This window comes from Strigops habroptila (assembly GCF_004027225.2).
Source record: "Strigops habroptila isolate Jane chromosome 13 unlocalized genomic scaffold, bStrHab1.2.pri S16, whole genome shotgun sequence".
Taxonomy (NCBI): Eukaryota; Metazoa; Chordata; class Aves; order Psittaciformes; family Psittacidae; genus Strigops; species Strigops habroptila.
Window position 1 is genome coordinate 430,696 of NW_022651054.1, and position 24,856 is coordinate 455,551.

The 24,856-nt window shown below is 51.1% G+C and overlaps 1 protein-coding gene across 16 annotated transcripts in view; it reads left to right on the forward strand.

Annotated features, from left to right (window-relative positions):
* The window catches only part of TSPOAP1 (TSPO associated protein 1), a 70,758-nt gene that overhangs the window by 3,365 nt on the left and 42,537 nt on the right, over positions 1-24,856 (forward strand). For 13 of the 16 annotated variants that reach the window (XM_030474749.2, XM_030474744.2, XM_030474739.2 and 10 more), the window contains exons 2-7: positions 10,358-10,465; positions 12,174-12,302; positions 14,420-14,596; positions 17,781-18,059; positions 22,657-22,764; positions 23,628-23,711. In XM_030474749.2, the coding sequence (XP_030330609.1) occupies positions 10,358-10,465; positions 12,174-12,302; positions 14,420-14,596; positions 17,781-18,059; positions 22,657-22,764; positions 23,628-23,711 (885 nt within the window). Of the gene's footprint in view, positions 1-10,357; positions 10,466-12,173; positions 12,303-14,419; positions 14,597-17,780; positions 18,060-18,830; positions 18,941-22,656; positions 22,765-23,627; positions 23,712-24,856 lie in introns of those variants that run through there. The other 3 variants (XM_030474733.1, XM_030474741.2, XM_030474746.1) reach the window with 3 other exon arrangements.

Here is a 24,856-nt window from a genome sequence, read left to right on the forward strand (position 1 = left end):
ATGCACTGCAGAGCTCCTCTGCAGAGTCCTACAGTGCTACCACTGAATAATGCTACCTGGGGGCTTGCTGTCATAAATATATTCTTGGTCCTGGGCTCTTGAAATTGCTCTGGTCTTGCTTTCCAAAATCTCTGTGTGGACACAGGAAGTAAGAAATGACTTCCCTGCTGAGAATCTCCAGGCACTGCAGCTGTAGATTCCCAGTCAGAATAATGAATATCAGAGAAGGAGAAAAATGTCTGTGTAGAAAGAATGGGGTTAAAGCGGCACAGGTACAGCGTGGCTGGAAATCGGAAAGTTCCAATAATGCCGTCACATGGATTTTAGAGCACTTCCCACAAGAGCTCAGTTGTCTGCATCTCTTATGGGATGCTGCTTCAGTGGGATCTGCTTTGGCCCTGGAAATTCAGGATGGTTTGGGAGCAGCTTGCTGAAGTGAAAGCTCTCTTCTGGTGCCCTAAATTGGAGGAGGGAGGGAAGCAAGGTCATTCACTTTCTGTATATTCCTTGCATCCTTCCCTTCCAGGATTACTCTTCCCCAAACCTCCCAGCTGCGCTTCTAAAAGGGATGAGCGCAGCGGCTGACCACGTCCCTGTTCTGGTGCTCCATGAACCACAGAAGCAATGAGCACTGCTAGGTGCTCAGAGCTGGCTATCGTGACTACTTCTCAATCTCAAGAGGTTGATTTGGATCTGAATTTCTTAAAAGCCAAGCCTCAGCTTCCCTTGAGGTCATACGGAGCTGAGAATATTCAATAAATCCATAAAACCCAACTAAAAATGCTTAAACCAATGAGCCCCTCAGTCAGTAGGAATTTAAATACCCACAAAAGAACCTGTTGCTTCCAGTGGGGCTTAATAACACAAAACACAGATACAGTAAGAATTATAACATGCTGGTAAAGATCCCCCATGTCAAGTGTTCAGACCAAGCTGCACTTAGCAATAAGCTCAGTGCCTTTTGCAGGAACTCGTGGCCTTTCAAGAGCTCCAAATTGTCCATTGGCAAAGGTGGAAAACTATTCATTTAATGTCTGAGGTAGAGCTGTGCCCTTGACTAGAAAAGGTAGGTCAGCAGAATAAAAGATGACAGTAGGGCAAGAAGGTCTTCCTGGGCAATGAAGCCAGTTCTTGCTGTTACAGACACCATGTCCTGCAATTCCAATTAGGAAAAGATCATCCTTCATCTTGCTCAAAATCTGAGTAAATTAATTTTTCTTGTTTTGGCAATGCTCAGCCTCATGCAAATGACTTAGTGCTGTTTTCTGCAAGCACTGTGACTGCATGGCCAGGCGCAGAGAGCTCCTGCCATGGAGAGCCAGCAGGACTCTGTACGAATGAATGGAAGAAAAGGCAAAGTGAGATTGTCTGAAGGGAAAGGTAATTCTCCTTTTAACTGTCTTTCTGAGAAAGCTCATACTCTCTGTACAAACACAGGTCCAAATGGCTTGGCCAGGTCACTTGGTGGGACATGGAGGACGAGGGATACCAGCCATTGCCTCCTCACTTTGTCCTTGGCTCCTCTGGACTGGTGATGACTGTTATTGGGACAGGGCTGCCACACCGCATTGGTGTTGGCCATTGTGGCACCATGAGCTTTCGCCTCAGCATCTTTCTCATTTCACCCTCTGCAAATTTTTGGTGAGGGGTCTTGCCAATATCTTTGCTTCCTTGTTTTGGGTGGCCTGTCACTGTAGCCTTCCTTCCTGCTGCAGTAACATGCGGAGAAATGTCACGTGCAGCGCTGGCAGCCTTGTTGCCCTCCTCCTGCTGTGGGTGCAGGCTTTCTGCATCCCAGCCATCTGCTTAAGCAGTTCTGGGAAAATACCTTTTTGGGCATCAATTTCTAAGTCTTCTGCTGCTCTTGCCATTCACATGGAGAGGAGAAGGCTCTGGGAAACTTTAGAGCAGCTCCCAGTGCTTAGAGGGGCCGACAAGAAACCTGGAGAGGGGCTTTGGACAAGGGCCTGTAGGGACAGGCCAAGGGGAATGGCTTTAACCTGCCAGAGGGGAGATTGAGATGAGCTCTTAGGCAGAAGTTCTTCCCTGTGAGGGTGCTGAGGCGCTGGCACAGGGTGCCTAGAGAAGCTGTGGCTGCCCCATCCCTGGCAGTGTTCAAGGCCAGGTTGGACACAGGGGCTTGGAGCAACATGGTCTCTTGAAAGGTGTCCCTGCCCATGGCAGGGGTTTGGAACTGGATGAGCTAAAGCTCCCTTCCAACCCAAACCATTCCATGGTTCTATGATTTCCATATTGACGGCTGAACAGCGCTTCTGGCCCTTGTGACAGGTGCAAGGGGATGATTTTTCCCCTCCGTCTTTTAGCTAATTGTTAAAGCCATCAGAGATTTGGAGCTTCTCAGTCCAGGACAAAATCCTATGATTGCCCCAAATGAGTTCTTGCCTCACTGAGAGGGGCAAGGGATGCTGTTCCTGGCATACCTGAGCCTGGGCATCTAGAACAGGTTTTAAGCCAATGTGACTGAGCAGAAAAGATGCTCTTGGCCCCTGGGAAACTGCAAGTGATTTGGGAAACAAGAAGAGGTGAGGGAGAGCAGAGCAGATATCTGAGCAAAAGCTGAGCTGTGCATACAAAATCTGTCACTCCAGCTCCTTGATGTATCTTCCGAGGTGGAAGAGTACATCTGCCTCTTCAAAGCTGCACATGGGAGGTAATCCAGTCTCTCCACTCAATAAAAGCAAATTTATGAGACTACAAATATTGTTGCTGGGCCTCTGGGAGGGGAAGGAGACCCGGTATGAACTTCTCAAGCCATGATCCTGTTAGAGGGCCCTGGCACCTCTGTATGGGTAGGGGATTTACTGAACTGCAGCTCAGTGGCTTTCCAGGGTGAAGCCCTGACACAGTCCGGGGACAGGCGCTTGGTTCCCAAGTGCATTCATCAGTACCACAGTCTCAGGCCTTTTTAGGGAGTGTTTCTTTGGATTAGAGTTTCTGTTACAAGAAAGATGAGATATCAGAGAACAATCACCCCAGCTCCAGCCATCAAAATACCAAACCTGGGAAGAGCTGAATTTTATCATTCTTCCCCAGTGTGGGTTGTTGGTTTTCTTTTTTTTGCAAGCTTATAAAATAGAGTTATCTGTTGTGGCATCTGAAAAGAGTCCAGATGCTCCTCAAAGACCTTGGAGCTGTCTGGGCCTGAGCCTGCAGTGCTGGGAGCTGCAGGCTGACCTTTGCTCAGTGCTAAACAACAAAAAGCCCCGAAAATGTCTATAGAAGGCAGTACTCCTATTTTAGCTGAAGTGATTGGCAGTGCGCAAGGAGTACACAAGGAGCAGAGGTTGCGAAGTCTCTCTGTCTTTGCACTGAAGATGTTAACACATTTACTTCCCACTTCTTCTACTATTGTTTTTTTCTAGTGGAAATTCTGTTGCTTGAGCCCACTTCTCTGCAGGTTCAGTGACTTCCTCAGCAGCACCTAAAAAAATCTGCAAGGGGGAAAAAGGTAGCTTGGCTGCCTTGGCACCTGAATTTTACAACCAAACCAGGTTTTCTGGTATGCAGCCTGGCTCTCATGCACTTCCATGCAATGAAACAGAGATGCTGTTAGTGTCCCCTGACCATGGTGGGGATGGAGCACAGTCCTGCTTTACCGGAGTGGGGCTAGGTCAAATCTTTCTGAAAGCTGATAAGAGACAAGGGAGAAGCTTGTACACCAGTATTAAAATGGTAGTTGGTAGAACAGGCTTTGTATGCGTTTCTTGTCCTATGAAATGCAGATATCTTTCTCACAGGGTGTGTAGGTGGGAAAAGACCCGACAAGGTGCCCAGCGGTCACAGGGCAACCCAAGGGCAGGAAGGTGATGCTGTTGTCATGCTCAAGGAGCTTGCTTTGCACAACTCTGTGCTGCAGGTTATCTGGTAACCAAGATGGATCCTATCCCAGCAGTTGGCAGCAGCAGTGTCTGGCTGCACACATCCTGGGGTTGCAAAACCATTTGTGTTTAACGTGGAGTGAGGTTGGGTCACAGCTGGGGAAAGCCTGTCCAGGGCCACATGCACCTTGTCATGCTTCTGCTTTCGGCAGGAAACAGGCAGCTGGAAGGAGTGTGGGTTACAGGTCTCTGCACCACACTGTAGAGCTGGGCGAGGAGCAAGTCAAGGACTGATGATACCAGCAGTTGTTCAGCCAGATGAGCACTTGCACCCTGAGCAGCACCCTGTGAGAGTCCCCACCGGGTCCACCCCTGTGAGCACCACCCGCTGTGGGTCTCTGTGCTGGGCTCTGCTCCCTGGGCAAGGAAAGGCTTTCTCCAAATCCCCTGTCCCTCTCCACTGACTGCCCTGTTCTATGTCTGATCACGAAAGATGAGGAAACGTGTGCACAGTATGTCGGGAGTGGTTCAGAGCTGCTTCTCCAGCAGCTGTGTGGTATTTCAGTGTCATTTTCTCTCTTTTGCTTGCAAAATCCCTAGATTTGCTGTAAAGGTGAGAAATGATGCCATGTTACATGCTGGACCCAGCTGCAGCCTTGCACTTCGGAGAGCTGATGCTCTGCCTGTGCCTTAAGAGTTTATTTTCCACTCGCATTCCTCCTTGTCTCAGTTTTGCAGAAACATTAATTCCTGCCTGGTTGGGAGGCTGGGGAAGCTGAGATCATCGAAGGATAGCTGAGCCAGGGCAATCAGGGCTACTGAGCTGATTTTTCTCCTCCTGGAGTAGCTGGGTTTGTTTTCCTGGGATTGATGATGGTGTTTTCATAAGAAGGTTTGAAGATAGAGAGGACCCGAATTTGTGAGACTCCAGTTTTAGCTGCAGATCTCATTTTAAACACACTGTGAGGAACACATGAAAATCTGGCAGTGGTCAGAGAGTGTGCAGGAGAGGAAGCCTGGGGAAACTGTAAGAAAGAGCAAATACATAGTGAATGTTCCTCTGAATATTCTCTCAGTATCTTGCAATTTGTGGCTCTAGCACACCCCATGCTGGAGGCTGTATCTTTGAAGTTAATAGCCTCGGATGGATGTTTTCTTCTGTGAATTTGTTTCATTGGGTGATAAAAATCAGATAAATGAGGAAATCACATAAATAAGGGCAATTAGTAGACTGGAAGAGGGACAAGCAGAGGGAGAAAATGCTGACTCATGGAAATGGGAGTTGGCAACGCGGGGGGTGAGGAGCTGGTGGGGAAGTGCCATGAAGTCAACGGAAGAACAGGGAAGTTTGTCCCTGCAGTCGGGAACCTGGTGCAAAAAGAAGGAAGCAGAACAAGTGCTGTGGGACACAGGCAGCCTATTGAAGGAATGGCAGAATAACTCCGACTGCATCCCAGGCATGCCTCTTACTTCTTCCATATCTTTAACAGAAATAACCCTTGTACCTCCACTGGGATGGTGCTCGCTGCGGTGCAAGGCACACTCACTGGGCCAGCAGCGGCTGGGTTTGCTCTTGCTCACTGACCGAACAGGAGGTGATGCTATTTTTGTCTTGCTTTTGACGTGCAGTGAGAGCACTGCAGAAGAGCAGCCTATGGAAAATGACTTTGTTCTGTGAGGGACCTGATTTCCTTGAAATCCAGTGGAAGAGAAGAAAATGGATTGGCAGTGATAGGTTTCATTTTCAGGTGGCGAGGATGGAGATGCTAAAGAAACTAATTACCAAAGTCAGCTGGTACAAACAGCTAAAGGGCTTTGACATGGTGGAGGCTTGGTGACAATGATTTCAAATGAAGAAGTGGTGGGTCTAATAGATCCAAGATAGCAGGAGAGCTGGTGTAGTTTCACCTAGGAAATAGGTCTGCAAGGTGTCTGCAAAGGGAGGAAGGTGGTTTTGAGACTGCTTTTGCAAAGCAAACCCAGCAGCTGGACCCATATCTGCTGCAGACAGTGAACTCCCTGCAGGGACATGCTGACATTTTGTGCATCCTGTATATTTGTACATTTTGTATATTCTATACGTCCTGAAACTGTGTACGTTTTAAAATCAAGCACAAGACTGCCTGTTTCCAAGGCCACCTGAGACCTCCTGCTCCTGGGGCCACCAGCTAAATCCCTCCTCCCCGCCTGGCTCTCTGCAGGGATTTTGGAGCCAGGCTGGGCTCAGGCTTTGGCATGTTCCCCAGGGCTGGCATGGGGGAACAGCCCGCGCCAGGCCGTGCTGCGAGGCACCGGCAGCCGCATTGCAGTGCAGCGCTGCAGGCAGCAGCTGTCCTCGCCACTGTTTGATTTACTGTCCCCTAAATGGCTTCCTGCAAGTTTTCCACAGGACTTGCAAGGCTGTGCTGGATGCTGGGTGCTCCAGGGGAATTTTGGCTGCGTGACCCATTTAGCAGCCTGGCTGGGCACCTCTCCCTGCAAAAGCTGCTGCAGCTTTGTTGCTTTGTGAAATGTTGAGGCGAGAAAGCAGCAGCTTTCTTGCAGCTGCCATGCTGAGGCTTTTCTTTGTTCACTCCTTCTCAGTGCATCCCGAAGAAGCTGTATCTTGGGCTCTACCTGCCAAAAGAGGCGACAGATGATGACAATTTTCCTTTAGTAGGAGGCTTCTCAGCCACATGCCTGCTGCACAGGGGAGGTGCAGTCTGCTCCCCTCCCTCAGCACCCTACTGCTCTTCTGCCTTGCTCTGGTTTTAGATCATTTCTCACCATTGGCAAAGAACATGTCACTTGGGCTAATTTAGTGGCCGAGATGCTCCTGCTCTGGAAGATGTGACTGCCTGGAGACCCTCCCTGCTGCCTGCAGTGTCAGCTCAGCCTCAACTCCTGCTGCCTCCAGCTCACTGAAAACCTCCCTGACCGAGGGATGCTGTTGGATTCCGGCTCCTGATGGCACTTCTGCATGCCTCTGTCTTTGGGGGAAGCCTCTTTGCCTCTTCTCCCTAATGATTTCCTCCAGCTCCTTTCAAAAAGCACCGTTCGTGGGGGCCCCGAGTGTGGCCTGCAGCCAGGCTGCACCATGCAGCGGGAACCTTAACGAACAGCGGAGTGGTCAATAAATTAAAAGCTATTTCATTATAAGAAATGAATGTTTAATGAGTGTGGGATGACATCCAGACAGACTGTCAGTTCCAGGCTCTACGTGGTCGTGGAGGATGGTTCAGCCCATGCAGCTTTTGCGAGTGTGAAGGTTTAGCAAAGCTTCCCTGGGCAGTGAGGTCCCAGTGTGGGACAGACATCCTGGCTCAGCAGGGATCTCCTGCCTCCATGTCTTCTCACTGCAGATGTCCCTTGTGCCTTTCTGGGCCAAGTCCCAACAAGCTGTGGCCACAGTGGGACGTGCTGGCAGTGGAGAGGCTTGGCCGCATGCCCGGTCCCAGCCTGGAACACAGAGCCACACTCTCCTGCTCCGTGGCACCTCACCCGGGTGTCCTGCAACCCCCAGGGGACTGGAAAGGAAATCCCAGCCTTTGCCACATCATGAGCTCTGAGTCGTGGCACAAAACCTGGGCTGAACTGGGGATGGCCTGCTGGGGTGTGGGTGAGAGCTTGTGAGTCTTTGCATCCTGCCTGACGATGATGTTTTACAGCTACAGAAAAGGGGTTTCAAATGCAGAAATTTGAATGTAGGTCCCCAAAAGATCCCACTGCCATGCTGGAAGTGCCAACTGTCCCCCACAGAAACCTGGTGCTGAGGATGTCAGAGTCCTGCCTGCCTGATGGGGAGAGGCAGGAGCACATCAACTCCTCTGTAAAAGCTCTCAAGCTCCTGTCCCAAGCACAGAAGTTACTGGCTAAATTTGCTTGGCCTGTCTCACTGCAAGGAACCATGGACAAGAAGCTTGAGGCCTCTTGGCAGCGGCAATGAGATGGAAATAATGCATCTTGACTTCATCCCAGGGCTGTCTGCTTGGCTCTGCGGGTGGCAGTGAACCAGCCCAAGGTTCTGCCACGCACAGCACAAGGAGATGCTGGAAGGATCCGCTCCCCCGTACACCCACCCTGCTCTGTCCCCCCATCAGCACCCACAGCATCCCTTGCACAGGTGCCCAGCCTGAGGAAGCACTTGGCAGTTGCTGGAGCTGGCGATGGGGGAAATACTCTCTGAGACACTGCACTGTCCCTGCAGGGATAGGAACAATGCTGCAGGATTTGGTACTGGGTCCCTGAGCACTGCACTGGGGAGAGTGTGTGGCTCCCAAGGGAGCATCTGGGTGCCTCCTGGCTGTTGAGAATGGGGAGCTCTTTGGTTCCTGTGTCTGCCCTGACCACCCTTGGGAGCAGCCTTGAGTCATTGGAGAGCACCCAGGTGCCGGGGTGCTGTGGCAGTAACTGTGCCTGTGTGCCCAGGGCAGAGAGAAAGAGAATAGAGGGAAAATAATGTTGATTTCCCACAAGTGGAAAGCAGCATGATCTCTTTCCATGGGGCTTTTCACTCCAGCCTTCTCAAACACGGGGATTTCTGCAGGGTGGACACCTACAAACCACTTGCCAAAGGCCTCTCAACTCATGGCACCTAATATCCCCTCCTGGCGTTTCAGATGGCTGGTGGGACCTGGGACACCACATGAGGCTGGTGGGCAGGGCTGGGTGCTCTCTTCTGAGGGGTTTCTTCTGTTTTCGGTCTCCTTCAGTTGTGTTTTTCCTCCCTGCTTTGCCAAGGTTTTTCCATACAGGTGTGAGAGGTTGGGAGAGTCATGGCATGGTCATGGCAGCCATGTCTGCGGGATTCAATGGGGTGGACTTTGTAGCATTTGTCTGCTGCCTTATTTCTCCAATGGACATGATTTAGAAGCCAAAATACAGTATTGTTCAAAAGTGTAGTGAGTTTTAGCTAGTCTTAGACCTAGAGCTTAGCAGCACCCAAGTGCTGTGAGCTGCATGTCCAACTTCCTGCTACCGAGAAACTTGTACAGCATTTCTTCAGTAGCTGAGGGATGTTTCCCTCATATCCTTCACTTGCACACTGCAGGAGCAGAGCTGTGCACCAGGAAGGTCACAGCTGTTTGGCCACACCAGCAAAGACTTGTTGGGCACTGGGAGCAGCCGGGCTGCTGGGAAAACATCTGCCTGGGTCTCCCTGAGATGTGCAGCTTGTGCTGCCACAGGGCAGCTGTGAAGCAATAGCCTGGCTACGAGCTTTGCTAAGGCACAAAAATACTTTCCGGGAGCCTGCTTCAGCAGTGAGCCTGTGGTGAGCTGCTCTGAGCCGGAAGCAGTAACCACAAGACTATACACAGCTCTTGGCAGAGCTGCTGCTGCTTTTGATGTGACAAAATTAAGATGGCATTTTGCAAAGAAATCTGGTGTGTCGCCTTCTTCCCAAGCCGAGAAGACACGAAGACACAGCGAGGGCAGAGCCCAGGGCCTGGTTCCTGGGCCAAACCCGGTTTGTGGCATGGGAAAGCAGGCGAGGAGTTCCCATCATGTCCGAAAGCTGAGCGGTGCTGGAGGCTGCCAGGCTTCCATGTGAGCCATGGAGAGCAGCACATGTGCCTGGAGTGTCATGGCTTGTGCTCTGCCTGCCTGGCTCTTGCTGGCTCTGCTAGTGTTTATCTGGAGCTAGTTTAGATCATAGAATCACAGACAGGTTTGTGTTGGAAAGGGCCTTAAAGCTCATCCAGTTCCAACTCCCTGCCACGGGCAGGGACACCTTCCACTAGAGCAGGGTGCTCCAAGCCCTGTCCAACCTGGCCTTGAGCACTGCCAGGGATGGGGCAGCCACAGCTTCTCTGGGCACCCTGTGCCAGTGCCTCAGCACCCTCACGGGGAAGAACTTCTGCCTAAGAGCTCATCTCAATCTCCCCTCCGGCAGGGTAAAGCCATTCCCCTTGGCCTGTCCCTACAGGCCCTTGTCAAAAGTGGAAAAGGGGGTCCCAGAGCTGGATCAGGACTGCAGGGAGGGTCTCTCCAGAGCACAGCGGGGGGGGGGGGGTCTGGGCTCAAGCACACGTGGCCAGGGCATGGGGAGCTTCTTGTCAACCAACCCCAAGTCCTTCTCCTCAGGGCTGCTCCATCCAGTCTCCCCCAGCCTGTGTTTGTGATCAGGATTGTCCCCACCCAGGGGTAGGACCTTGCACTTGGCCTTGTTGAACTTCATGAGGTTCACATGGTGCCACCTCTCCAGCCTATTTATTAGGTAAAAGTGGCTGAGGATGACCTGGGGGCTGGGCTTTTTCCGAAGGTGCAAGCTGAAAGCGTCTTTAAAGCTACGGAGATGGTAACTGTCACCCACAAGTGATGTAGCGCAGCCCCAAAGGCTGTTAGTCTCCCAAAGTACATGCAGCCCCTTGTTCCCTCCTGAAATCAGCCTCCACATCCCACCCTGCCCCTTTGCTGCATGCACCCCGACCCTGCCAGCCTCCCTCCGCAGCCTGGCTGGGCTCGCTGCCGAGCCCGGGCGGGTGTCCCTGTCCGCCTTGCCCCGGGCCTTGCCTTCCATCTCCCGCACTGTTTTGCAGAGCGGGGCTGACTACGGCTTCCTCGTGAGCCAGAACACGCAGCTGCTGAGCGCGCTGGAGGACCTGCGGCACCGCTGCTCCAGCCTGGCCGAGGAGAACAGCTTGCTGGTGAGCAGAGGATGCAGCCCCTACCGGGCGCTGGGCCGCCTGCCGGCACGGGATACTCCATGGGGAGGGAATCCTGGCTGGGGCGAGCTGCTGTGTGCTGCCAGCTCCAAGAGATGCCGGCACATGGGATCGGCTGGGCAGGGCCAGAGGGGAAAGGGGCCCTGGGTACTTTGGGTCCCCTGGGTGCCTTCGCATTGCACCCGTCGTTGGCTCGGAGCAGGACCTCTTCCTTGCGGTACAGAGCGGAGCTGCTCTTTCCCATCTGTGTCTGGTGCTACTTGCCTGCTGGAAACCACCAGAGGCTTTAAGGCAGCCGCCTGTGAGAGCAGGCAGAGAGCAAGGCAGCGAGCTGGCGGCAGGGGAGGGGGAAGTCTCTCCTGTTTCCTCTTTATTTAGAAAAGCAGAAACACTGATTCACTCAGCCTCGGCTTTGAGTGACAGTGCAGCGCTGCCCTCTGCTCCCACGGGAGCTCTGCACCAGGCTCCTGCCTGGCTGCACCCCAGCACCCAAAGCCAAGGCTGCCATGGCTTGGTCCACCTGTTCTGCCCCACTGCCCTCTCCCTGGTGGGCAGCCAGGATCTCAGGACATACAAAGAGGGGATGTTCCCCTCCTGCATCCTCCCTGCAGAGCATCAACCCCTTGTGCAGCCCCATGGTGTGGGGATGCAGCCGCCTCGGGCCCCTGAAAATTTGATTGCTCAACATTTCAGATTTATATCACCAAATTCAACACATGTATTTTAAATAATTTTCTTGCACAAAAAGCATAAATCCAGTCTGACCTACCTGCTGGAGGTTACCCTTTATCGGTCATCTGGTTTTAGCAAAGCACTATCGTGCTGTCGTCTCACTAAGCTCTCATCACAACTTGCTCTCAAAAATCAGCCTCAGTCTTCCAGCTGAAGCAAAGCAGTGAAAGCAGTGAGCACCTATGGTGGGATCTCACAGGGGTAGGGAGGAAAATCCTTGGAAGGCTCAGGGGACCTGACATTTTTGCTGATGTGAAAAGACATCACAACACATCTGGGTATGACCTTGAGAGAACGAGCCATCGGCAGGCAGCAGCTTATTGAAACAGACACATAACAAATAAAAGGGGATTAAGAGTGAGCAGAATCAATAGGAAGAAAAAGGAAATTTGCTTTGCAAACATCATGAAGTCCTAGGCTGCTTCCTCCCATTCCCCCACTCATGCTTTGGTGTCATGAGAGAAAGGACGATGGCCAAGCTTGCAGTGGTTGTGCAGCACAAATATCCAGCAAGGTGTTGAGTCCTGTAACCCCAGGGAAATAAACTAGGATGACTTTGGAAGAGAAATCCCAAAAGGTGGTGGTCAGCATAGACAGATGCTGGAGACATGCTGAGTCCCAGACAGCGAAGGCAGAGCCTACAACAAACATGTTATGGATGGAGAGGGACCAAGTGGGGTGGGGTGGGCTGAGGGGCATCTCACGGGGGTCAAGAGGTCACATTAACAAAAATACCAGGAAAAGCAGGTTTCAGTGACTGGAGAGGCAACAAGAAGAGAGGTCGATGTTTAATAGTTGGGATGGTTACAGGACAACAGGCCAGGCCCTGGCTGGGAAAAGCCTGTGGGCACAGAGCAGGTCAGGCAGGGCCAAGGACCTTGGCTTCCCCTCACACCCCCAGCATGCAGCTTCGAGCTGAGCTGGAGCTTCACCTCAAACCTCTCCATCTGCTATCTAGCGCAGGAGCTGCTTCCCCCAGACGGAGGAGAAGGTGAAGCACCTGAAGAGGAAGAATGCGGAGCTGGCAGTGATCGCCAAGCGCCTAGAGGAGAGAGCCCGCAAACTCCAGGAGGCAAACCTCAAAGTGGTGAGTGCAGGGGCTTGCTGCTACTGGGAAGCTGAGCTAGGAAAGCACCTCATCACCGGGACTTGCCACCATTGAGATAGAAAGGCCTTGCCTGTCCTCTTCTCTTAAACCTACAGCAAACATGCTTTGCACATTAGCAGGGCAAGAATCACAAACCCCAGCCACTGCCGGCTGCTTCTGGTCCTGCCTGGGGAGCTGGCTTTCAGCAATTTCCTGCTCCTTGGTTTCTTGCTGTAAATGTGCTGACCTCCCCCTGAGGTGTTAGTTTAGGGTAATCAGCTCAGCTTTCCTTAGGCAAGTCATGAAAATAATTCATCTGACTTCACCGAAATGAAACAAGCAGTATTTGAATAAGGAGTGTGGTAAAGCAAAACAGGAAGGGGTGAGAGACTGCTCTGCCTCATCCATACCTTGCCTGCATTGCTGTGCAAGCTGCATGGTTTTTGCTTTCTCCAACCCAACAGCAGCTTGTTGGAAACCCTGTGGTATCTGACATGGTGCAGGAGTGGTGGGAGATGGCTGCAGGATGTGGGATCTTGGGCACAAGAACTTGCATGAACTCACTGAAGGTGGATTGTAGCAGAGTAAGGCATAGTAAGTCGGAAACAGGGGCTGTGGAATTCAAGCCCCTCAGGATAGAAAGGAGGAAGTGAAAGCTTTGCTGAAGAGAAGGTAGAGGGTTTTCCTGGCACTGCCTGCCCTCTGTGTCCCCAGGCACCATGCTGCCCATCTATCATGGGGTTTTGGTACTTGCAGAGCAGCAGTTGCTGCCAGATGGACTTGTCAGATACTATGTTAAGAGAAATCATTTGATACACATCCAACAGCTGTGTGGACCCCCAGCAACTATACAAATACTGGTTTATTTTTCTCCTGAGTGAAGCTTCGGGGTGGTGATGGTTTAAGACCTGTGTGAGCCCTGGGGGTACCAACTGGCTGGGCTCCTATGCTGGCCCAGGTCTCCCAAGAGCAGAAAGTGTTTGGATGGCTGAGGCTCGTGGAGGGTGAGCTAGAGGCAGGACGAGGCAGCTGCATGCCCAGAGAAGGGGCCTGAGGAGCTGGGGTTCCTCTGGCAGCGGTTGCCTTCAGTGCCTGGTATGCAGGTTCCATGGAGCCAGGACCTGGCACACAGCTTCTGCACATGAGCAAGATGCTCAGGAAGACCAAGAGAGGAAAAGTTTGCACAGAGGATACTGTGTTCCTGATCAGGCAGGGGAGAGAGTCGCCCCTCATCAGATTGTCAGGCTTTGTGCAGACGAAAATAGCTGGACAGGATGAGGCAGGGTTTGGATAGCCCAGGGACTTGGCTGGGATGAGCAGGGGGGTGTGAGCTGCCCCTTTATCCAGCTCTGTAGTGCTGGTTCCCAGTGGGAGAGCAGCATCCCAGTGAGACTGCAGCCAGGCAGCCCCAGCTTCTGCCTGGGGCCTCTGCCCAGAGCCTGTGCCCAGCCTGCTGTCTGTCCCCGTCTGTCCTGCTGTCCCCTGAAGCCCATTGCCATCCCTATCCTTGCTGTTCCCTCCCTTCCAGGGAGCATGTGACTCTGAACTCCTTCTCCTGCTGAACATCTCCCAGTCCTCCCCCGGCTGCACTGGCCCTTGCTGGGCTCTCTCTTGCCTCTGCTTTTGCCTGTATCTTCCATCCATCCATGCTGAAGCCCTCTTTACCACTGTCTAGAAAACCACAGAAGCTCCTTTTCTCTTCCTGGTTTGACTACCTCCATCCTTGCTCCCATGCTCATCTTTCCTTCCATCCTCCTCCCTTCCTCCTCTCTGCTGCCTTCTCGTGTCTTTCCTCCTTCATCCCATTTTTGTCTCCTCACCCCACCCACTGTTGCCCTGCCTGCAGCCCACCCATTCTGACTACTCATTGGCCTTATCTGCTGAGCACCTTCTCCTTCCCACCTCTTCTCTGACCCACTTCTCCACCCAGCCCTTCCTCTTTCCTTCCACTTTTCCATAGGTCTGTTCTGCTACTCTGTCTGCTTGTCTGTCTTTTGGGGCTAGGCTGAGTTTCTTGACAGTTTCTTTTCCCTGCTTGATGGCTGTTGGGGTGATGGGGTGGTGGTTAATGAACATGAACACGTGTGGCTTTCTCCCTTCTGCTCTCTCTGGTGCAGGTAACTGCTCCAGTGCATCTGAAGGGCTCTAGCCTGGAGCTGTGCAAAAAAGCATTTGCCCGCCAGCGTGCCAAGGACCTGACAGAGCAGGCCAGTGCTCTCCTGGCAAAAGACAAGCAGATTGAAGCTCTGCAGCAGGAGTGCCGGGAGCTTCAGGCTAAACTCTTCGCAGGGAAGGTGAGACACTTTCTGGGGCATCACTCAGTGGCTGGGTACAAGCAGTGCAACAACAGTGATAGGAACCAGGCTCCAGGAGGTGGTGTGAGGGCAATTAGTCCCAAGTACAGACTGGAATCAGAGATATGTGAGTTGGATGGGGGACAATGGATGTGTGGCAGAGACAATGCCCAGATCCCTCCAGAACAGCATGCTGGGGGACACCCCAGTTGTCCCTCTCAGAATTCATGGCTCTGAACTGCCATTTTCAGCAGCGATTAAAACTCTTCCTCTGGAAAACCCCAAGAAGCCACAGGCGCAGGATGACTTTTCACAGTGCTGAGCTTCAAGCAAGATGCAGAAGCAGGACCTCCTTTTAAAGATCGTCTTTGGAAAGTAACCCAGCTGAGCACATTCCCAAGCATAAGTCTAAATCCCATGTCTCGAGCTGCAGCTTTCTGAGAGCTCACAGACACCACGAGGCTGGTGATAACTTGGTTCATCCTTGTGACCAAGGGTACAAATCATTATACAGGGGTGGGTGCCTGCACCCAAGCTGGTGACCCATGTTCCCCTCAGCACCAGCACAGGACTAGCTGATATAAATGGTGAGATAGAAGGGATAATTCAGCTCATCCCAAGACAGACATCTGAAACTGGTCAGACATGCCACTCCCTCGAAGCACTTCTTCTCTGCAATGACTCTGAAAGGAGCCTCTACAGACATCTGAAGTGATGTGAAACAGTTCCCACTCTAGGTGACTAAAGTAACCTGTTCCAGGCATATCAGACACATCTTTTGCTCAGGAGCTGGAAGTTTTCAGTTGAGGTCGGTTAAACTCTCATGAGAAGCTCAGTAACGCTGGGGCTGACACTGCCTTCCCCCTGTTTTGCTAATGCAGATGTGGTCAAATGCAACTCCACATTCCTGCACCCAGGCAAGCTGAATGAATACTTACATTTCTACCTACCCTACTTACATGATATTTAGGTGGCAAATACTTCCTCACAGAAAGCAGCTTTATTTTTGCCCCTGAGCTCCCCATATATTCATTTTAACTGTGAGTTTGAAGGTAGATTCTCAGTCTTTCCCTAATGTAGATCTAGTCAGGACAAGAATGACTGGGTGTTGTTTGCCATTTGTACAGAGCTGCCACTGATGATTTCTAGCATTAAATCACAGGAGAAAGTTATCCAGGTCTGACCATGCTCTATGGTGTCAGCAAGAAGAAAGTTCCTTCCTGTCCCTTTGATTTCTCACTGCAGACCTCCCCAGAAGGGGGAACAGATGCTTTCCAAAGCAGTCTGATTTTCATAGCAGAGCTTGCTGGGCAACCTGAATCTGCCAGGGACAGGAGAGTGACAAATTGTAGAGGAATGTGACAAAAGCAGGTGAGCAAGATTCATTACCAGCCAAGGAAATACACCTGGGGGCAACCCTCAGGGTTGAGGAATTCAGCCACTGCCTTCCTGGGGCCTGGGTGACCACCCTGGCTCACAAGGTGAGACCATCTGCTTGTGTAGCTGCCAAGGCAGAAACTGGGGGCATGACTGGGGAATTCGCAGAGAAGAGAGCAGGAGAGCAGATCGTTCTCTCTGATCTGGTTTTTCCCAGTTCTCTCTCAAGCAACTGCTCATTAAATTTTAATTTCCAGCTAGTTAAAATTCAGAATTCCCTTAATCTGTCTGCAGCGTGCAAAAGGCATTACGCCACTGAAGGGGGTTATATGCAGAGATATTATGTGCATGCTCAGAGCTTGTAACCAAATCAATTTGAATCTAAAGTATTTAAATCAGCACAGATTTCTCAGTAGCTATGAAATGGATCTACTCCTTTCCAGTGGCAGGTCAGACACTCTGCATTGGCCTTGTTTTGCAAAGGCAGGGCTCTTCGGATAGGGTAAAATGATTTCCTGAGATCATAGTCTCATGATGGGCTTCCAATGAAACCCCAGCTCCCCTAAAACCAGGCTGCAATTTCTTGCAGCATACATTCTTGGAAGTGAAGGATTGCAGGGAACAGCAAGGCAGCTGCAGGGGATGTGTATAATAGAAACTGTGAGTGGAGGACTGAGCCTTTTTTCTACTCGCTTGTTCCCCCAGGCTTCTGAGGCTGCCTGTTGGGAATAGCTGCCTTTTTTAGTGGGGGAAGGGAGATTTTATACAGAGCCACAGCCAATTTTGTTTTAAAGAACTACTACACTGATAGCCTGAATGCAGGTTTGGCACAGAGGAGGCCCAGATGCTCACTTCTTGAATCTGTAGTCAGTTCCCATTAATGCTGCCTCAGTTTCCCCTTTGTAGCATGAGAGTAACCATGGTTTTCTACACAAATTGTATTTATAAAGCACACACTATTTTTAGGGTGAATAAGAAGTGAACAGGGAAGCAGATTAAATTTGTCCTGGATACCAGTTATGCATTGAATTCACTGGCTTAGGAGCTTTCCAGGGGAATGAGCAATGTTTCCTCCAGCAGCATATTTGTAAAGACAGGTTTTCACAACCAGCTTTTGTACGTGTGTATGGACATGCAGGTACGTGTTTCTTCAGCTTCCTGCAATCTGAAAACCTTTGAAGAATTAAACAAGCTGGCGGCATATTCTCACTGGGAGTAAGATTGCACTGATTTCCTTCAAAAGCTGCTGGTTTGGGGTCCAGAGTGGATGGGACCCATCCCCACAGCCTAGCCTTGTGGTAGCTGCCCATCCGCACAGACTGTCTCTGAAGAGGTTAGAAATCAGGAATGTTTGAAAAGCAAACATTATCCTGAATGACAACTGAACAAATCCCAGATGTTCTTCATTCTTTCCAGCATTCAAAGCCCCAACCACCGTTAGGGCTGCAGAGAATGCCAGCGCCCACATCAAGGAGGTAAACCAGCTAAGGCTCTGGTTTGGCTGGGCAATGAACTTAAGTTATCCCGACACGCTCTCTGCTGGCAAGCCCCCAAAAAGCACACATTTAGAAAAGCCTTTTTGCTTTGTGCTGCGATAGCTGCAGAAGCACCACAGGCTGGAGGAATAATGTGCTTTTGAGGTTTGAAGACCCAGGAAACAGAAATCTTTGTGTGTACCACATTACCTGGTTTCCACCAGTGCCTCCTCAGAAAGGCTTTTGGAGTTTGCACGTGAAATCACCACCCTGACCCATTCCACCTTCTAGAACTTGTCAGCAACACAATGTCATGTTTGCATTTCCCTCAGAATGACCCTCACTGCCTGAACGTCATTGAGTTTGACCGGCTGCTGCAGGAGTCCCAGAGGGAGGTGTTGCGGCTGCAGAGACAGATCGCGCTGAAGAATTTCAAGGAGTGTCTGCGTTCCTCTCAAACCAGTTCAGGTGGTGTTTTGCCAAGTACTGCCACACGCTTGGGACTGCCCGAACCAGTGCTAAATACCTGCAGCAAAGGTTCACCTCTACCCAAGGAGGCCCACCTGGGAGACCCAGTGCTAGGAGGGGACGCACCCAGGGAGGTGAGACAAGTGGGTCAGCGATCTAAGTTTTGCTATTTAATTACTTAATTAATTACTATTATTACCTAGAGTACGTGAGCGCTGTGGTTTCCACCACTGTGATTTAGATTAGATATTTGGAAGAAGTTCTTCCCTCTGAGGGTGCTGAGGCGCTGGCACAGGGTGCCCAGAGAAGCTGTAGCTGCCCCATCCCTGACAGTGTTCAAGCCCAGGTTGGACAAGGCTTGGAGCACCCTGCTCTAGCGGAAGGTGTTCCTGCAGGTGGAAGGTGGCAGGGGGTTGGAACTGGGTGAGCTTCAAGGTCCCTTCAACCCAAACCAGTCTGGGATTCTATGAATCTATGAATAGGTGCTGTGCTGGTTTCTAAACTTCTAGGGCCAGGTCTTGGAGGTCGAGTGGGACACAGATGCCACTGGCAGCCCACTCGTACCGTGACCCCGAGCCACGCCAGGGCTCAGTCCTGCTCACTGTCCCTGACACGGGGCTCTGTGCTGTGTTTTCCAGGGGAACGAGGCAACACCTCTATTTGCCCGCGCTGGCAGAACACACGCGTCCTGGGTGTTTGCCGAGGTTCGGACGTTGGCCCCCAATGGGTGAGCGATGGGCACCCATGGCCATGGTGCCAGGGATTTACGCGACTCTGTGAGCCCCAGCACGCGGCAGGCACGGCCGCAGCGCCATCCCCCGCTTCTCCCGGCGCGATGGTCCCAGCCGAGGCGAACCCCCGAGGGGGGCCGGGCCTCTCGCCCGGCCGCGCTGCGGAGCAGGGCCGGGGCCTTCCCGGCCCCGGTGTCTGGGCCCGGCCGCCCCTCCGCGGTGCAATGGTACCGCCCGGCAAATCCGGCCGCCGGCGGGCACCGCCTCCCCGCCGCGGGCCGTGCAGCCGGCAGGTGAGGTCGGGTGCTCCTCGCCCGGGCCGGTCAGGACGGAACGGAGGCAGGGACAGGGGCGGCTGCGGCCTCCGCTGGGGGCCGGGGCAGGCGGGCGGGCTGAGGTACTCTCGGGAGCGCCTCTGCCGCGGCGGGGCGGGGCCGCTCCCGGGCTGACGGGACAGGCCCGCCGGGGCCTCTGCTGCCGGCGGGGTCGGGCAGCGGGGCTGCTCCTCAGCGCTCGGGGCGGGATTCTCCATGGTGAGAGGGCCAGGGCCCGCCGCGGGGCTCTGCCCGCCGCGGGGGCCGAGGTCTGGGCCGGTCCCGGTGGGCGCCTCGGCAAGGGCGCGCCGCCACCGGGGTGCGGGGCCGGCGGAGGCCTCCGGCGCTGCGGAGGGCCAGGCTGTCCGGCGCGCGGTGCGTGACGCCGGGCCTTGGTGCGCCCGGTTCCCCCCAGCTCCGAAAGTTCATGGGCTCCTGAGCCGGGGTGGGGCGTCCGCTGGCTCCCGGTATGTTCGTCTGGTGTCGGTTCTTCCCGGTTTCTTTACGAAGCTCTCGGTACCGGCGGTGTCCCGAGGCAATTTCACGTCTGTTGGCTCTGTGAGAACCCACCAGCTGTGCTCGTTCGTTGCTCTTATAGAAGGCGTATTAAATATTCGTTCCTTGTTTGTCTTTCCCAAGTCACTCCCAATTTTCAGGCTCCTCTCAGCCGTTTTTTGTTGGTGCTGCTTTCTCCCATTATTCAGTGTTTATCATCTTTGTTTCCTTCCGATGTACATTTTCTCTGTACTTTTTTGTGCTGGGGAAGCAGCACTGCTCACAGTATCCCAGGTGCAGTGTCACTGATTTATATGGTGGCATAATAAAGTTTTCTTTCCCTTTCCCAATAGATACCTGTGCCTTTTTGACTGAGCACTGGGTTCTATTAAAGCATCATTTGTCTGATGGCCTTCTGTAATCTCTCTGTGTCATGAGGCCCTCTTCATCATTTGGCCCTTTGCTCCATCAGTACGTGCAGAGCATGGTTCCTGCTGCCTCTTTACTAGTCCTTTCATTTTTACTAGGTATATACCCAGGAGAAAACCTCCCCCCTCCTCCTGTGGTGGCTCAGTGTCTGCAGAAGCCTTTTAAAGCTCTGTAGCTGCATGTGTTCAGCACACTCAGGCGGATTGTACTGACTGGGTCTACCTCACCCAGTTGTTTGCTAACAACTCTTTATAGATTTGTGAGTGTGGGTTTTATTTCCCCAATATTCTTTTGTTTGGTTGGGGTTTTTTGGTTGGTTTTTTTTTTTTTTTTGTTTTGATTGTTTGTTTGTTTGTTTTTGTTTTTTAAGTATTTGCCTAATCTCTGTTGTGATTTCTATCAGCTTGCCCGGAACACGTGTCAAATGTACTGCTCTGTGTTTCCACAGATCTCCACTGGAATACTCTTCATATTTGCCACCTTCCATTTACTTCATATTAAGGCAGTGTCAGAGGTGACACACTGCATGCCTTGAGTCACGTACTGCCGAAGTGAGAGATTCAGTTCATGCCAAAGAGGGTTTTTGATCTCTTGGGTGAATATTATCTAATCTGGGTGATTTGTTACTGTTTATATTGTTGGCCTCCACAGTTCTTGTAGACAATTCAGTTCGAGAGAGATCCTTAGCTCTGTTCTTCATAGTTTGAAATTTCTGCCTTGGTGGCCCCCCCAAATTCATAGAATCAGGGAACCCTAGAATGGTTAAAGTTAGAAGGGATCTTAAAGCTCATCCAGTTCCAACCCCTTGCCACAGGCAGGGACACCTTCCACTAGAGCAGGTTGCTCCAAGCCCCTGTGTCCAACCTGGCCTTGAACACTGCCAGGGATGGGGCAGCCACAGCTTCTCTGGGCACCCTGTGCCAGTGTTCCAAATTCCTGTTCCATATTCCTCCATGATGAAGAGGGATGCACAGACTTCTGGTTTTTGAGCTTCCTTTGCTCTGCACTTGTGTTCCTTGAACAGCCCTTCTGTACTTTCGTTTTGAACTGGCCCTGCAGGTTCTGTTGGGCAAGAACCTGCATTATGGTCTTTCTCATGGATGCTCTTTATTTCTCTGGTTCAGGAGAGTCTGTCCTCATTGTCAGAAGATTTTCTGGCTGATAAATAGCAACAAGACTAAGCCGGGCAGCAGCAGTGAAGGGGGAACAAGGAGGCTGCTGCCAGTCTTTTAGCCAAAGCCTGTAGCGCAGAACATCCAGGGCTCAAGGGGCTGTGTTCATGCAAGTGCTGTGCTGAGGATGAAGTCAGCTCTTGGGGCAGTAACCACAGTTATAACTGAAAGAAATTACTTTGCTCTTCTCTTCTGCTCCCCATCACAGTTCAACAAGGCAGAATTCCCTTGCTTTCAAAGAACTTCCTGAAAGTGTAAGAAGCGAGCTGCTTCTCTAACAGTCCTTGGAAAATCTCTGTTTTCCTTCTGATTCTCTACCCCTTTATTTAGGGGTTTGGAGTGATGCTTATCTCTGTAATGACAAATAAGAATTTAGCAGGGATTTCTTTCAGTGATGGTGCTGGCTCAAACAGCCTCTTGCTCAGCACTGCTTGCTCCCACAGCCCCTTCATTTGCGTTGGTGCAGCTCATGTTGGGCAGTGAATGTGATGGATCTGAGTTAAAAACAGCCTTAACAAGCCCAGCCTTCCTCCCCGTCCTGTCCTGGAGCCCACAGCAGTTTGCTGGCCGAGCGCTGCCCTGGCACAGCCGAGGGAAGGGGCTGTGCTCCAGCAGAAAACGCTGCAGCAATTCTTTTGTGACGTGCTGGTGCCAAGAGCAGAGCTTTCTAGCAAATCTGCAACATTTTGAATTTCCTCTGTGGAATGCTTTAAACTTTCTGGTCATTTGCCAAAGTTCAGGTACTTCTGTGCCTGTTCTTTGTGTGGCTTTAGCTGGTACAGCCCCATGCTTTGCTCTCAGCAGGGGCTCTGCCAAGGTCGGTGCAGATAGTGCTGGGCTGAAAAGCAGCTGCTCTACAATGATTTTTAAATGTATGGTTGAACACATTCCTTGCACCTGGCTCACTCATTGAGCATCTTCCAGTCCCTGCTGTGAACAGTTGGCCTTGATGATCTTAAAGGTCTTTTCCAGCCTAAATGATTCTCTGATTCTATTCTGTGAGTGAGATGGCACAGCTCCAGGTCACAGCTCTCTCTGTGATTTGTGCCAGTCTTGTTTATCAGTTTGACACAGTGATGAGCCTGGGTTCTGCATGTTGCTGGGGGCATGTCTTTGCTCTTGGGTGGAAATCAGGTCCATGTGGGCAAATTTGTAATTTGGTTATTTTGGCAATTGTCTGTCATTAGGAATGTCATAATTTTGTTTAGCTTTTTGCTGGGAATCCATCTTTTTATTGCTTTGGAGAGGGCCATGAGAGGTGTTCTTGGTGCCTTGCATTGAAACCTTAGGTGAGGCACAAATGGGAACTCGGATCTGAGAGCTTTCTGGAGCCCACTGTTGCATGTGGGTGGTTCAGTCAAGCTGGGTTGGTCTGTGCTGGGCTCCTGAAGACTCCCCGCGCAGGTCTGTGGTGGCTGAGAGATCCCTGGCATGGTGTTCCCCTTTCTCCATGTCCAGTGATGCAGTGCAGAGGTTTTCATGTGGAGTGTTGTGCTCTCAGGTGGTACTGTCAGGAGAGCCTCTTCTCCCTCGCTGTGCATGATGTGCTCTACAGTCCTGGCTGTCCCCAAGCTCTCTGGCATCTTGCTTGCTTTCCAGGTGGAACCAAGTGTGCAACCGCTGGGACTTGCTTCTGAAGGGCATGAAAATTTCCCTCCCAGAAATGCAATAACAGACCAAGAGAGCAGCCAACAGATACAGCAGCTGGTGAGTGGTGAACCTCGGTTTGGGTGAAGGAGTGCTCTACTTTCCCTTGGGGTTTTCACCCATGCAATCCAGGCAGAGAGTTTGGGGACTGAAGTCTTTCTAGGTGCAGGTGCTCTGCAACAGTGGGAAGCCTGGGGAATCGGTGAGAAAGCACAGGCCACCTGCATGGAGAGTGTTGCTGGGTGGCACCTCCAGGCATTGGGTTGGCAGGGGAGTACATCACACTAAAATCAGAGGGAAACATGCTAGTAGATTCTGTGCTGTGTTTGGTTTAGCTTTACTTGAACTGGGAACAAGAATGACTGACCTAGGACAGATGTTATGTGAGGAATATGTCCTGTGTGAATTATTCCAGCAAACTAGGACAGTTCACAATGAGGTTTGGCAGCTTTTATCTATCTGAGGAACCAAGAATGGTAGCAAGAAACTGCAGATAAAGGTACATAACCAGAGGGATGTCTGCTCTCTCTTAGATATCAGTTGGATTAGAGTAGGAGCTAAGATAGCACAGCTGGCGTTTCAAGCTGGATATTTTGCACAGCTCTGTCTTCTTGTCCCCCGCATCCTGTTCTCCACAGTGTTCCATACAAAATAGGAGCAATCTGTGCAAATGGGAAATGCAGAACTGTTTCCAGAAGATGAAAGACTTGGGGGAAGAGGGGAAGAGCTGCTTCACTGGGAGAGTTTTTTGGCCTTTAAAAAATCTCCCTGGGTTTCTGTATTGTTTCTGTTTGCCACAAAGATTTTCTGAAGAAAACAAAACCGGTTAATGCAGCATCATTGGGGCTGAGAAGCTGGGCTTGAGTTTCTCATGCACTGTAAGAATGTGGACGTGTTGATCTACTTACGCCTGTTTCATGCAGGAATTTGAACTCAAGAAAAAGCGCAAAAAATGTGAAAACCTTGAACATGAAGTGAGGAAAAGGCATAAAAGATGCAAAGAACTGGTAAGTGTTCTTGTTGCCTGCTGTTGTGAGCGTGATGGCAGAAGAGGAGCCAGGTCGTTTTGTGCCTCTCTTGGATTCTCTTCAGTTTATCTTAATAAGGAGCCACCAGCCTTTCTCTTAATTTGAACAGTGTCACAAACTCTGAGCTCCAGCCCTTGAGGCTGGAGTTGTTTGTTTAGTCTGTCAGCTGTGACTTGAATATAGCTGCAGAAATGACTGGCTGGAACTCCATGGCCGCTGCCATGTCATGTCAAGAAGATACTTGACATTTTCACAAGCGCTCCAGACAAGTAATGAAAGATTTCTGCATCTTGAGATGGTAACTGCACAAACCAACAGTCATTTTCTCATGCTTCTTATTTGTTGGATGAAATCTTACCTCTGTTTAATTTCATGGAGGTTTTGCAGGTCATATCACAACATCTGAATTTCTCCCTTCTTTTCTACTTTGCTGAGCAGCACTGGTAGCATTAGTGACTGTGATAATGTATAGTTTCAGCCAGGCATGCTTTCCTTCTGAGTAGATATTTTATGTCTTGCTCAAATCTCAGTTCAGGTCAGTTTCGAATGTGCAGTTCGGATCATGTGCAGTTCATTGTGCGTAACTCGGTGTCATTGTCTGGGTTAGAGTGGGGCATTTAAGGAACGCTAGCTTTTCAAGGTCAAGAAGGGACCAGCTCACTTTGATGCACTGGGACGTAGACTGTGCACACAGGGAATTAGCTTTTGGAATAGCCAGGCAATATTTGATGATCTGTAAAGCAGTGGGATGGGGAAACATAAGTGTGAATATGTGGAGTCATGTGATCATGCAACTGTTAAATTCCTCTAATGTATACAAAGTTGTTGCAGATGGGCTGGACCTAACAAAATCAGTCAATGTCTTTCCATATGTCCATGGCTCTCCTGCCTGCTCAGAGACAACATTCCCTAAGGCAAGAGTGATAGCTGGCTCGTGTTGCTGAACTCCAGACTGGATCCTGGTGTCAGAGCCAGGCATTTAAAACTCTGGAGTTTGCAGTCTAGAACTCTCTTTAGCATCATTCTTCCAAATAATATTTCTTCCTTAACTGAAATTTGTCAAGAAGACTCTGATCTTGAACCAACAGCAAAAACCGATCAGTTGTTGTAGGTGGAGATGTAAA